At 41.5% G+C, this 14,483-nt stretch overlaps 1 protein-coding gene across 3 annotated transcripts in view; it reads right to left on the minus strand.

Annotated features, from left to right (window-relative positions):
- Positions 1-14,483, minus strand: part of BRF1 (BRF1 RNA polymerase III transcription initiation factor subunit) — a 287,868-nt gene that overhangs the window by 226,136 nt on the left and 47,249 nt on the right. For 2 of the 3 annotated variants that reach the window (XM_060754423.2, XM_060754444.2), the window contains one exon: positions 13,657-13,830. The exons of the other annotated variant lie outside the window; for it this stretch is intronic. In XM_060754423.2, the coding sequence (XP_060610406.2) occupies positions 13,657-13,830 (174 nt within the window). The remainder of the gene's footprint in view (positions 1-13,656; positions 13,831-14,483) is intronic. 3 annotated transcript variants of the gene reach the window in all.

The following is a 14,483-nucleotide window of genomic DNA, read 5'->3' on the forward strand; positions in this document are numbered from 1 at the left end:
TGGCCCATGAGGTCTCTTCCAACCATGTATAAATATGTGAGAGGAAGTCATAGGGAGGAAGGAGCAAGCTTGTTTTCTGCTTCCCTGGAGACTAGGACGCGGAACAATGGCTTCAAACTACAAGAAAGGAGATTCCATCTGAACATTAGGAAGAACTTCCTGACTGTGAGAGCCGTTCAGCAGTGGAACTCTCTGCCCCGGAGTGTGGTGGAGGCTCCTTCTTTGGAGGTTTTTAAACAGAGGCTAGATGGCCATCTGTCAGGGGTGCTTTGAATGCAATATTCCTGCTTCTTGGCAGGGGGTTGGACTGGATGGCCCATGAGGTCTCTTCCAACTCTATGATTCTATGATCCCATTGCTCTGAGTTCTAGTTTCCAGGCCAATAGAAAACAAGCTTGCTCCCTCTTCCTTATGACACCATTTCACGTATTTATACAGGGCTATCATATCTCCTCTCAACCTTCCCTTCTGCAAGCTAAATATATCTAGCTCCTTATGAAGCTTCTCATAGGGCATGGTCTCCAGACCGGTCATCGTTTTAGTGGCCCTCCTCTGGACACTTTCCAGCCTGTCAATATCTCTTTTGAACTGTGCTACCCAGAATTGAACACAGCATTCCAGGTGAGATCTAACCAAAGCAGAATAGAGAGGCACGACAACTTCCCTCGATCTAGATATATTCCTTTTGATGCAGCCCAAAATCTCATCAAATCCACCTAAGTGAAGTCTACAAATGCAGAGGGCTGACATGGAGTAACAATGACAAAAAGAACATGCTGTTTCCTCTCATACGGAGGTCTCAAAGCAAGGAAGGAAACGAGATCATGGCTTGTCTCTCACTGGGCATACTGAGCCAGACCCAGGATTCAAAAAGGACACTGAGGGATCTCGGTTCACTTTGCACCCTGGCATTTTACATGCCAGAATTTCAGCAGCCTAGAAATGTGGCCTGAATCTATGAAATATTGTTTTGGAAGAAAGATAAGAATCAGAGAGAGGGAGATACAGATATTGTTTTATATTAATTTATTTGACTTGAAATCTAAACCTCTATGCTTAACGCGTTTCAGTAAGTTTTTAATTCAGTCCAATTCAGTTTTCTACCCAGCTTTTTTTCCCCCTTGTAAACAAGGGAGGCTTAAGAGAACAAAAAAAAAAATCTCCCAAACAACCTGCACCTGTATCCTGTCCTCAATAGGACAGAAAAACCCTCTTCTCACCCTATGACTCAGGAACACTCCTGTTGGGCTCTCTGTTTCCAAAAGGACACACTCCGGCATCTGCGGCAAAGATAATTAAAACCCATTTGTCAAACATACAGGGGGTCCGTCCTTCATGTTTTCCATCACCAGCTGTAGCTATTCCTGTCTACAGAAAGTTCACACGGTGAGCCATCTGTTGGCTCAATTCGAGGGAACATAACAACTTGGTCCAATCTTCTGGCTTGCCAGATGAAAGGAGAACATGCCAACCGCCCCTCCCGTTAACTTCCTGCCCTCTTTCTTCTTCATGCAGTTTGTAGATTAGACTGTCAGCCTGCAAGCAGGGCTCCTTTCACCTCTAAAGTTCTGCAAAACTGTCAAACTGTTTAGGTTCTTTGTTGTTGTGTGCCTTCAAAGCTATTTTCGTTTTATGGCAACCCTAAAGGAACCTACCACCGGGTTTTTCCCGTAAGGTTTGTTCAGAGGGGATTTGCCTTTGTCTTCCTCTGAGGATGAGAGAGAGTGACTTGCCCAAGGTAACCGAGTTAGGTTTCTATGGCTGAGTGAGAATCCAAACCCCAGTGACCACACTCATAGCCCAGTATGCAAACCGACAGAGTTGCTGGCTCCTTTAGGCTCTTTATTAAGAATTTGCTTAATAAAGCAAATTTTATGTTGAAATTGTCCACACGCTTGTGGGTTTCAATGGCTTCTCTGTGAAACCATGAAAATGAACAAAATCTGGCTAATAGTTTAAAAAAAACTCTAAAATCGGGACAGTAAATAAAGAGCAACACTCAAAAAGCAGGGGACTTCCACACAGAATCAATCAGGGCCATATCCAAACACAGGATTCCCCCCAGGCAGGAAGCAGACAGGTCTTGAAGCTGCAAGGCCATTTAATGCTAATCAAGCTGGCCAATTGAAACATTCACACTTGTCTCCAACAGACAAAAGAGTTCTTTCTCCAACCCTGGACATTATTCCACAGATATATAAACCTCACTTGCCTAGTTTCCAACAGATCTCACAACCACTGAGGATGCCTGCCATAGATGTGGGTGAAACATCAGGAGAGAATGCTTCTGGAACATGGCCATACAGCCTGGAAAACTCACAGCAACCCAGTGATTCCAGCCATGAAAGCCTTTGACAACACATCAAAAATCTCATTAGCAGCAATTTTGGAATGCCATCTTCTCTTTAGCTTTCTTTATGGAAAACTTTTCACAAGGGCCAACGTAAGTTAGAACCAACATGAAGGCACATTTCCATTGCAAGAAGTGAGCCCACCTCTATTCCCCCTCATTTAACATAAAGTGAAACATGCATGACTGGATATCTAGTCCTTCTATTTAAAAGACATACAATTCTACATTTCCCCCTATGTAAATTACAAAAATGCATGTTCTCTGAAGGGCTTCATTTGAACTGGTTTGCAAATAAGAACACAATAAAACAATACAAACTGGCTATAAATCTATTATTTGGATTTATTTAGATTTATAGCCTCAACAGCTTGCTTCCTTGCAAAGAAAAATATCAATGTTGGTTACATTTACACAGTCCCAACACAGATGAGAGAGAATTTCAATTCCACTCATTTGTTTCAGAATTTATCCAGATTCTCAACCTCAACTTTGAGAGGAAGAAAAAACTGACACATTTGCCCAATGCTAGGACACAAGTGTGCATGAAGATACAAACATTTCTTGTAGGCTCTAAGTCTATTAACATGCCTTCCTAAAAAAAGATAAAGTATAATTTTTTGTAATAAACTGGAAATTGTGTGTAAAAAGGGTGCTGAATTCTCTGAAACCAGAAGCATGGAGTTCCTGTACCCTTCTGCTATTACATCTTCTACAAATTATTTAAATATGCAAAATGTATTACTCAAATTACAAGACAATAAGAACATTTTGCTCAATCTGCATAATTTAATACCAGTTTCAGCTTCTGTCAACATAGAAATTGAGTCTGTCTGGTTGCAGAACCTCTCTCTCTGATTCCCTTTCCCTTTTGAAACATGGAGTATATGCATAGTCTCAACTGTGACCCTTCAAAATCATGGGAATGTCAATATTATTACACAATAGGCAGTTCAATACACCATCCAGCTGAGCAAGAGAGTTTGAAGTAAGATTTAAATAGACTGGTTTCAGTCCACAAATGCTAATGCAGTTACAGGTTCACACTGGTTTATGGGATTAGACAATGGCAACATATGAAGGTGATAAACACCACCTCCTTGTTTCATCCCACATGCAAAGGAAAATCTACAGACGTACAAAAGTCATCCTTCACAGAACAACCCCTTCCCTCACCACCCATACTTCCAATTAAATTCTCCTTTATGAAAACAAACACTGAGCATTCCACCTGGAAAATACTATGCAAGCCAAATATTGTTTCAGCCACTATCATGGCGTGATTCATCAAAAACTACATTCAGCTCTTCCACCGTGCTCTCCCTCCCTCCTGGGAACTGCAGCAACAGCTGAACCACTCCTTAATCTTAATCAAACCATAATATACATGAGGGCAGGAAAGCTCAAACATTTAGATCCACACCACTGCAGTCTGCAATCGCTCCAAACAGCAAATGAAAGCCACCATCATGCAGTGCTAAGGATAGGGTGGTTCAGGGTGCATCCACTCTGTAAAATTAATGTGGTTTGACACCACTTTAACTGCCATGGCTCAGTGCTATGGAATCACGGGCATAGTATTTTACAAGGTCTTTAGTCTTTTCAGACAAATAGTGCCGGTGCCTCTTCAAACTACAACAGAATGGAGAACTACCAAGCAACCAGGCTGGCCAAGTTTTATCTATATCCTACAAACACTATTTTAGCAGTTTATTTGGGCCATAAACTGCTCTAGATTCCAAGCTTTTGTTTATTTATTTGTTTCTCTTTAAAAAGTTAATCTCAAGTGTGTTTGTCCCCCCAAATTATGAGGAAATATGGGGGACGTGTGGCTCGAGAGCAGTACATGTGAAAAAGATCTTGGGGTCCTCATGGACAACAAGTTAAACATGAGCCAACAATGTGATGGGGCGGCCAAAAAAACTAATGGGATTTTGGCCTGCATCAATAGGAGTATAGTGTCTAGATCCAGGGAAGTCATGCTACCTTTCTATTCTGCCTTGGTTAGACCACACCTGGAATACTGTGTCCAATTCTGGGCACCACAATTGAAGAGAAATATTGACAAGCTGAAATGGGTCCAGAGGAGGGCGACTAAAATGATCAATGGTCTGGAGAACAAGCCCTATGAGGAGCAGCTTAAAGAGGTGGGCATGTTTAGTCTGAAGAAGAGAAGGCTGAGAGGAGACATGATAGCCATGTATAAATGTGTGAGAGGAAGTCACAGGGAGGAGGGAGCAAGCTTGTTTTCTGCTGCTCTGGAGACTAGGACTCAGAATAATGGCTTCAAACTACAAGAAAGGAGATTCCATCTGAACATTAGGAAGAACTTCCTGACTGTGAGAGCCATTCAGCAGTGGAACTCTCTGCCCCGGGGTGTGGTGGAGGCTCCTTCTTTGGAGGCTTTTAAATAGAGGCTGGATAGCCATCTGTTGGAGGTGCTTTGAATGCAATTTTCCTGCTTCTTGGTTGGAGGTCTCTTCCAACTCTATGATTCTATTTGTGGCTTTACTCTCTGGAAAGACAAGCCCTGGGGTAGGGAACTGCAGCCGATTCAGGGGATCTAGGGGACAACTTTCTGTCCCAGGGATCACATGAACTGCAAAATAACAACAAAACAATAATGGAAGTGGCAAATAGTTATCTATTTGTTAACAGATATTTTTATGTTGACGTTTATTTCAACCCATTTTAAAGATGGGAGCCACCAAAAAGAGAAATCATCTCTCGCAGAGCTTTTTGAGCAGTTTATTTGCCCGTACATCCTTCAAAATTAACTGAAATTTACTCCAAGTGCCAAATATACTCATGTACAGTATAAGGCAAGGGAATGTTTCAATGCCAAAATTATGGGTCCTGAGATGATCCGTGGAGTCAAGGGTCATTCTGTGGAGAAGGGAAAACACCAATGATGACTCAGGGAGCCAGACACCCTTGGCCTCTGCCACCATTTCCTTGCCATGGCATCCAAAAATGCTACAAGTGGTGCCATGGCAGAGAGAGCACAGTAGGTCAATGTTTCTTTAAGGTTCCCCCAGGTCAGATTAAGTTTTTGCCTTCTGTCATTCTACTGAGGGCAGGGGATGGTTCCTTTTTTAAAAAAAGAGTTAAGATAAAATACTTTCTGTATCTGTTGATTGTTGTAAGCTGCCCCGAGTCCCTTCGAGGAGAAGGAGTGAGGTATAAATAAAGCTTCTCCTTCTCTCTCTTGTTATTCACAATGACCCATGGATAGATAGGTCAACCCAGGTTTTTGGGGTTGAGTTTTAATTAAAACTTCTGCACTTATACATGAGTATACAGGCTATATGTGCACAGATGTAGATACTTGTACTTCTTATGAATCCATGCTGTTCCGTACTGTTATGCAACCCATAACTGAGAAGCAAAAGTACAGCTACAGTGTGGGTGGGCGTGTGGAGGAGTAGAAGGGATTTGTATCAAGAAGCTGAAGTTAAATATGGGATGCTGCTGTTTGGGGGAAAAACAGGGTCTGCCAAATTGGACTTGAATTTGCTTTCAAAGATATGCTTTGCTTACACTGAGAGCACTTTTCAAACATTTCAGGGAGGCAGGAATGTCAGTCTGTTGCAGGAAAAACAAGCAAGCACCTTGAGGCACCTTAGAGACTCATAATTTTTATCTTGCATATGCTTTTGGATATACATGATTTGGCTACAGGTTACCTACAGGATTGCCATCTCCCATATAAACCACTCCTTAAGATACTGAGGGCCTCTGCAGGACACTGACTCTAATCAGGACAGCTCCACTGTCAATCATGACCCAGAGAAACCATATGATGAAGGAAGCAAAGGTGAGCAGCCGCCACCATTATAGGAGAACAAAGCCATGGGAAGTAAGAGTCAGAAGGAGATATACAGGTATGGGATAATGAAAGTGTAGCTGGAAAGGGAAGAAAAATGAGGAGAAGCAACAACATGGAATGAGTGCACAGGAAATGAAGGGCTGGTAAATGAAAGAGTGGTAGACAGACATACTTCTATGGTGACATGGAGTGGGCTAAAAGGGTTTAAGGAGCAATAGGTTTGTGATAGAGGAAAAGGAAGGCCATCTCGTTGAGGAGAGCCAGCAGGTCTCCAGGCAATGGACAAAATATTTCTGACTGTGTTGTCAAAAGCTTGCATGGCTGGAATCACTAAGTTGCTGTGAGTTTTCTTGGCTGCATGGCCACGTTCCAGAAGCATTCTCTCCTGATGTTTTGCTCACATCTATGGCAAGCATCCTCAGAGGTTGTGAAGTCTCACAACCTCAGAGGATGCCTGCCATAGATGTGAGCGAAACGTCAGTAGAGAATGCTTCTGGAGCATGCCCATACAGCCCGGAAAACTCACAGCAAACCATTTCTGACAGACTAGGTCAGCTGCTGCCAATCCAAGTAGACAATATTAAGCTGTCTGGTTAAATAGTCTGACCTTATATCAGAACTTTGAAAGGTTACTTTTTTGGACTGCAAATCACTAACCCTCAGATACTATGGTTGCTGACTATAGTTGTTCCCCAGAAAACAACTTTCCTAAGCTCTTGCCTGATGTAAGGCTTGTGAAGGTCCTCTCATTCTATCTAATGAGAAGGCCAACCCTGTGCATGCACTGCAACCCACTTAATCCTCTGTGTCACCTCTGTCAGAAGGCAGTTGTGCACATCCTCATATAGAAGAACGCATCCAGTGGTATAAAAAGGAACTGAAATGTAAGATAGAAAACACTGACTATGATTTTCTCTAGGGTCATTAACAAACAGTAGCTGGGTGGTAGTACACATATTCTAGAATAGATGTTGATGAATTGTACTGTGATGAAAAATTTAATTAGCTGAAAAGGTTAAATTCAAACATTTACTTAATGAAATATTTAATGTGTATCCTTGCACATGTTTCTTTTTTAGTTAAATTTCTGGTATCTGTTTTCAACTTAAGTCTGAAAAAGAAATAGGTGCGGTATTATTTTTAAAACTGCAAAAGATACTGAATACAGATTTGCCATGTCACAGCAGAATAGACCTTGGAAATTGCATGCAGATATACTGTGAGACAACCCTGAAAATAATTTTTTTCCTTTACAATTCCACACTCCAACAAGACCAAAACAAACACAACCAAATATTTGGCAAATCTTACTACTAGAACGTAGTTTCTGCTGGTCCTTAATTTTGAGGTCTTTGTGTACTTTAAAGAGCTGCCCCTTTTATGTGCTCTCCCAAATTCTAAGAAAAACTATTTGCAAGAGCTTCACAAAAACACTGTCAAAACACTTTCCTGTCAAATTCCTAGCACAAGTTCCTGCATGCAATTCACTCAAAACAATGCAGAAGTGTAATGTTCAGTTGGGGTCAGAAAGAAGTCAGCACCATTCTTCCATTAAAAACAATATCTCTTTTAAAAAAAAGATCAGCATGGGAAGAGGGAAGGGTCAGTGCTCAGCAACATAGTGAGCTGCATTCCATAAATCTCCAGGCAAAATCCCTGCCATCTACCATCAGAACAGAACAGGTAGCAGAGGGAGAATAAATTATCTCCCAAAATAATAGATAACTTCTGCCAGGGACAGTATTGGGCTAGAAAACCCTATGGCAGCGTTTCTCAACCTGGGGGCTGGGACCCCTGGAAGGGGGGGGGGTCGCCAAAGACCACCAAAAACACAGTAGTTTCTGTTGGTCATGGTTCTGTGTGGGAAGCTTGGCTCTGTTTTATCATTGGGAGGGGTTCAGAATGCTCTTTGATTGTAGGTGAACTATAAATCCCAGTATCTACAACTCCCAAATGTCTAATTCTACCAGTGTTCACATTTGGGCATATTGAGTATTCGTGCCAAGTTTGGTCCAGATCCATTACTGTTTGAGTCCATAGTGTTCTCTTGAGGTAAGTGAACTACAACTCCCAATGTCCACCAAACCCTTCCAGTATTTTCTGTTGGTCATGGGAGTTCTGTGTGTCAAGTTTGGTACAATTCCTTCATTGGTGGAGTTCAGAATGCTCTTTGATTGTAGGTGAACTATAAATCTCAGAAGCTACAACTTCCAAATGGCAAAATCAATCCCCCAACCCCAACAGTATTCCAATTTGTGCCAAATTTGATCCAGTGAATGAAAATGCATCCTTTATATCAGATATTTACATCACAATTTATAACAGTAGCAACATTACATTTCCGAAAGTAGCAACGAAAATAATTTTGTGGTTGGGGGTCACCACAACATGAGGAACTGTATTAAGGGGTCGCGCCATTAGGAAAGTTAAGAACGACTGCCCTACGGCATAACTGCACAGAAGACAGACTAATGTGTCTGTATGTGAAGGATATTCTAGGCAAAAACCGTACGAAACAAGGGAATACACTATACATGCGGTGTAGCAAATCACTGTTGTATTAGACACATAATTCCGCATGCGGGAAAGATCCTCTTTCTGCCTCTGGAAACACACAACCAGCATGTTTCTAAGGCAGGCTACTGTGATTAAAGTGCTCCCACTGATGACCCTGAAGGCAGATTGGAAGAAGGGCTGAACAGGATCTCAGAAAGGAAGGTTATCCAAATTAGCTCTCCTAAATAATTTGCTGTACTTCTCAACAGTAAGAGCAGGGCAGCAGTTGAGCTGGGAAAGGACTGAAGCTCAAAAGAGAGACAAGACTTACGGACGCTGGCAAAGACAAATGTCAGGATCAAACATAACAATTCACAGGAGCAACCACAACCCATCCCTCACACATGTGCAACTGCAAGCAAGAGATAGAACCCTCCTGAAACCCACTCCCTCTTCAAGTATAGGTAACACAAACAGATTATAAATCAGTCAACTGGATGTATATGGAAATGGTTGGGCATTACATGCAATGACCAGAAATGTGATTAATAATATGAATCTGATGGAGGGGAGGAAAGTCATAGAAACCTGACATCAAGCAAGAGCCGTGGGGGACAACAATTCTTAAAATTCCCCGGGCACCATGGCTAGTGACCGTAGAATTTGTGGGATTCGGGGGTTAAACCCTTGTGCCGGCAGGACTGCTGATAGAAAGGTCAGCAGTTTGAATCCAAGGAACGGGGTGAGCTCCCATCTGTCAGCTCCAGCTCCCCTCGCGGGGACATAAGAGAAGCCTCTCACAGGATGGGAAAACAGCCTGGAATCCCCGGGGCAACGTCCTTGCAGACAGCCAATTCATAGAATCATAGAATCAAAGAGTTGGAAGAGACCTCATGGGCCATCCAGTCCAACCCCCTGCCAAGAAACAGGAATATTGCATTCAAATCACCCCTTACAGATGGCCATCCAGCCTCTGTTTAAAAGCTTCCAAAGAAGGAGCCTCCACCACACTCCGGAGCAGAGAGTTCTACTGCTGAACGGCTCTCACAGTCAGGAAGTTCTTCCTCATGTTCAGACGGAATCTCCTCTCTTGTAGTTTGAAGCCATTGTTCCGCGTCCTAGTCTCCAAGGACTTGCTCCTTCCTCCCTGTGGCTTCCTCTCACATATTTATACATGGCTATCATATCTCCTCTCAGCCTTCTCTTCTTCAAGCTAAACATGCCCAGCTCCTTAAGCCGTTCCTCATAGGGCTTGTTCTCCAGACCCTTGATCATTTGAGTCGCCCTCCTCTGGACACATTCCAGCTTGTCAATATCTCTCTTGAATTGTGGTGCCCAGAATTGGACACAATATTCCAGGTGTGGCCTAACCAAAGCAGAATAGAGGGGTAGCATTACTTCCCTAGATCTAGACACTACTCTCCCACACCAGAAGAGACTTGCAGTTTCTCAAGTCGCGCCTGACACACACAAAAAGGGCTTGCAATCCAAAAAGCAAACTTTTACAAGTTGAAATATAAAGTCTGACTATTGTTCACTCCAACTGGAAGAAGCTGAAATGTTTTATCCATTGCTTGCTAGTTGATTCTTTCAAATGAAGACGTTGGGGCAGAACCTGGGATTTCCTGCATGCATTGCACTGAGCTTTAGTTCCTTCCCTAAAAGATCTGCTTCCATCAATCACAATGTCAAGAAGAAGATGAATGAGTGTTTTCCCCCATATTCACATGAGTGACAGGGAGGGCATAGCCCTCCATGAGACATCCTGTCAATTACATCATCAGGATCCTGCTTGCAAGAGAGACAGTGCCACCTAATGACAGAGTAAAAGGTAGGCAAACAACTTAACCGGGAATGGAACAGAAGGAAACCCGCTCTAATAGATCCCGATTGTCAATGCCTGCAAAATGAGTTATCCACTCTAGTTCCTGTCACTGCTTATGTAACAGGCCCGCTTAGATTGCTAAGCCAGATGGCTTCTCACACATAACTACTTTTTTCCTGGGGCTGGATGTCAAGGTAACTGCAAGGGGAAAACTAAAGCATTTGATCAAATAATTAAAGAGGCTAACGCTGGTCCATAATATCCTTTTTAGACATTTCTCTGATACACACAAGCACATTCCCAAAAAAACAAACAGTTACACAATATCCAGCCTACTTTTAAAATCATATCCAGTTATGATTTAAAATGACTTTGAAATGGACCATTCTCTCATCAAACGATCCTTCGGCAGAGCAGCTCCTTAAAGCTTAAATTTCCTGAGCAGAGGAAGGCTTTGTGTCTATACCCCCAAATGCCCCTGTCAGAAATATCATGAACCAGAAGGCGCTATCTAATTTGCAAATGTCATTTACATCATATGTCTGCCACAGGATCAAATTCACAAATCTGGAAAAATGCCAAGCTTACATCATTTAAGCCACAAACCTTTAGGGATGAAAAATAGGCAAGGCAGAGAAAAGCTGAATATATAAAATACAAAAAACAATAAAGTTGGGAGAGGCTAAGATCCAAACATGAGCTTCTACACAGAACAAAGGTCCTCCTCACATAAAAAGGCTATTTTATGAGAACAGTTTAAGAATAATCTTCCCAAAAATAGCAGCCTCCTGATGTGTTGGACTACAATCCTCATTTAACATCCCGGCTGTGGTGACAGGCTTTGCAGTCCCAACATAGCTGAAGTTTAGGAAAAAAAACAAAAAAAGATTTTGATAATCAATTCCCATTATGAAACCTTATTAATGCACACTAGCTTAAGATAAAAAAAAATCTATTTGTTATTATTTCTCAGAGTTTTATGTATTTATTAAAATTATGCCTGTTTATTCATTTGAAATATCAAATGTATCTTTTCATCTACTTATTATTAATTCTTTTTCATTGTTTCCTCAGCTACTCTGTATGGTTTAGAAGGACTATCTTGAAATCTTAACTTGAGTGGTGGGGAAAAATAATAAAGGTGTTGACTTTGCTTACTCTGACAGACTGTGCTCCCCTCTTTCCAAAAAAGAAAACACATCTCACATCATATCACGGTGAGATATGATGTGAGATGTGTTTTCCCAATGTGGGAGAAAAGCGGCATATAAATGAAGATTTATATTATTATTATTATTATTATTATTATTATTTGAAGCACAACAAGATGAGTACTCAGGAAACAAGACCACTATGCTGGCTGTTGTATCAGATCACATGTCAGACACTTCCCAAGTGTCTAGGACTGTGTGATGTATCGGCAAATAATACGTGCAGATCCCAGTAGGGTAGCCTTTTGCAGCTGACGGTAATTTTGTCAGTGCCAATTGTGTTTAAGTGCAAGCCAATGTCTTTAGGCACTGCACCCAGTGTGCCAATCACCACTGGGACCACCTTTACTGGCTTGTGCCAGAGCCTTTGCAGTTCGAGCTTTAAATCCCTGTATCATAACAGCCTTTTCAGTTGTTTCTATTCAATCCTGCTGTCATCTGGGATTGCTATTATTATTATTATTATTATTATTATTATTATTATTATTCTACCAAGGATTATAATGAATCCATTGCCTGAACATTTGGGACAAGGAGGCAGTCTTACCTGTGTGTCGGTATGCATGGGTGTGTGTTTTTTTCTTGTCCAATACTATTGTTCTTCCACTTTCTCTTCCTTTACCTCAGAGATGAAACTGCGCGGCTGGAACCCAGTGATACCCCTCAAAACATTGTTTATTAAATAAATGACACCAAAATGAAAATTTTCCAGCTGTAAATATTACTCTAAATGTATAATTTACCATTCTAACACTTCAGAAACAACACATCATTGCCCAAGAACTGACTCCTAGGTATTGTGGGAGCTGGAGTCCAAAACTCCTGGAGGACCAAGGGTTCAGAACCACTGCAGTACAGCCACCTTTACTTTTAGTCAGTATCATCACCTTCATTTTGTCCTTTACTTTTCATAGCATCATTTATATTACAGGAATCATATTATTTCTCCAAAATTATTTTGTATTCCCAACAATTTTACAGATCAGCAGTACCTATATCACAGAAATGGGAAACAAATGGCCCTTCCAAAGCTACTCTAATGCATCATCAACCACACAAGCTAAAACTAATACAGGCTGTAGTCCAAGGTCTGGAGGGCCAAATATTCCCTATCCCTCATCTATTGTTACCATTCCTTCTACTGTGCAAAGCTCCTGCAAGGCCATTATTCAAATTTGTAAGAAGACATGTTTGCTGTGTTTTCTAAGTATTATTCTGAGGCCTTATGTCTTTAGACTTTGAAATCCAGTTTCTTTTTTGGCAGTTACAATATGAAAAAGAAATAAAATATTCCCAAGAAATGCCAAGAAAAGAGGTATATAAGAATTGGACAGCATGACCACAAAGTCCAAGTGGGAGAGAGGTACAAAAATTAAAAACAGACTATCAGCTCAGCAGAAGCAAAAAGTATAGGATTTCATCAGAAGGAGGCAAGACTCAAAGGCCTGCTCTGGCTATGTTCAACATCAAACTAAATGTATTTCTGCAATTCAGAAACTTTCATTGCAGTTACAGGTTATTAATAACTCATTCAACCTTAAACAAATAGAGAGACAGACAGAGAAATTATTTTTGGCATACACAGCCTCATTCACAAGAAGAGCTGCTCGCTACTTAAAACCGTTGAACTGGCCAACATTCTCCTCCCGAGAAATAATCTCTTGTGGTCTCATTTAAAGGGAATGGAGCATACCACCCAATCCCACCCTGTTTCCTAACTGCCAGACCCTGAAACACAAAGCATTATATTCAAGTATGGATTAGACTTGGAAATTAACTTTACTGTTTACATTTCTTCAACTCAAACTGGTTTCCTAGTGCTTTCTTATAGAAATAAATACAGAGAGACAGACACGGTAGCCACAAAAGTTCTTCTACATAAAATAGCACAAGTTCTGAACATGAGAGTTAAGAGTTCAAGCGTTCTTCAGAAATGAAAGGATACGTGGGGTGCCTTCTGTCCTACACACCAAGTAGAGGCAAGCTGCTATGACATGGGTCATCTTCCTCCCACGGGTTAAGTGCTTGCTCACCGCCATCTTGAAGAAGTTGAAGGCGGTATCAAGGCAATGCTGATTGAGCTGAAGTTGGTTTCCCAAATGATGGATCTGCCGTTTTCCTTTTTAGAAAAAGAAAAGAAAGTACATATCACTTGCAAAGTGCACTTACATAATACACTGAAGTCTGCATGGATGCTCTACACAAAATGAAAGACAGAGGCTTGGGTTCTATTGTGCTAAACCACACACATCAAACGGAGTAGTGCAAATGGTTTGACACTTACTCCACTCACACAACGAGGCATCCAGGAAATCACTGTGCAAATATAAGCAACTGCGTCTAAATTAGGACTGCCATTTGAAAAATAAGCTGGTAAGTTTTCCACTTCACTGGTGTCCAATTGTCTATCACATGTATGGGCAAACTCTGGCCGTCCAGGTGTTTTGGACTTCAACTCCCACAATTCCTAACAGCCTACCGGCTGTTAAGGAATTGTGAGAGTTGAAGTCCAAAACACCTGGACAGCCAGAGTTTGCCCATGTCTGATCTATCAGCTGGGAATTGTGACCCTCCAGATGTTTTTGGATTGCAACTCTCAGGATCATCTCTACGGCCTCGTCTGATTGGGGCTGTTGGGAGTGGCAATCGATAAACATTTGAAAAGCCATCTCTGTGTTTTAAAATAAGTGGGGCCCCAAGAGATGTGAAGTTAAAAAGTCACTAAAGACCGAAACAGTAGCAATGTTTTCATCTGAACAGATTGACTATTCT

This window comes from Anolis sagrei, chromosome 1, assembly GCF_037176765.1.
Source record: "Anolis sagrei isolate rAnoSag1 chromosome 1, rAnoSag1.mat, whole genome shotgun sequence".
Classification (NCBI taxonomy): Eukaryota; Metazoa; Chordata; class Lepidosauria; order Squamata; family Dactyloidae; genus Anolis; species Anolis sagrei.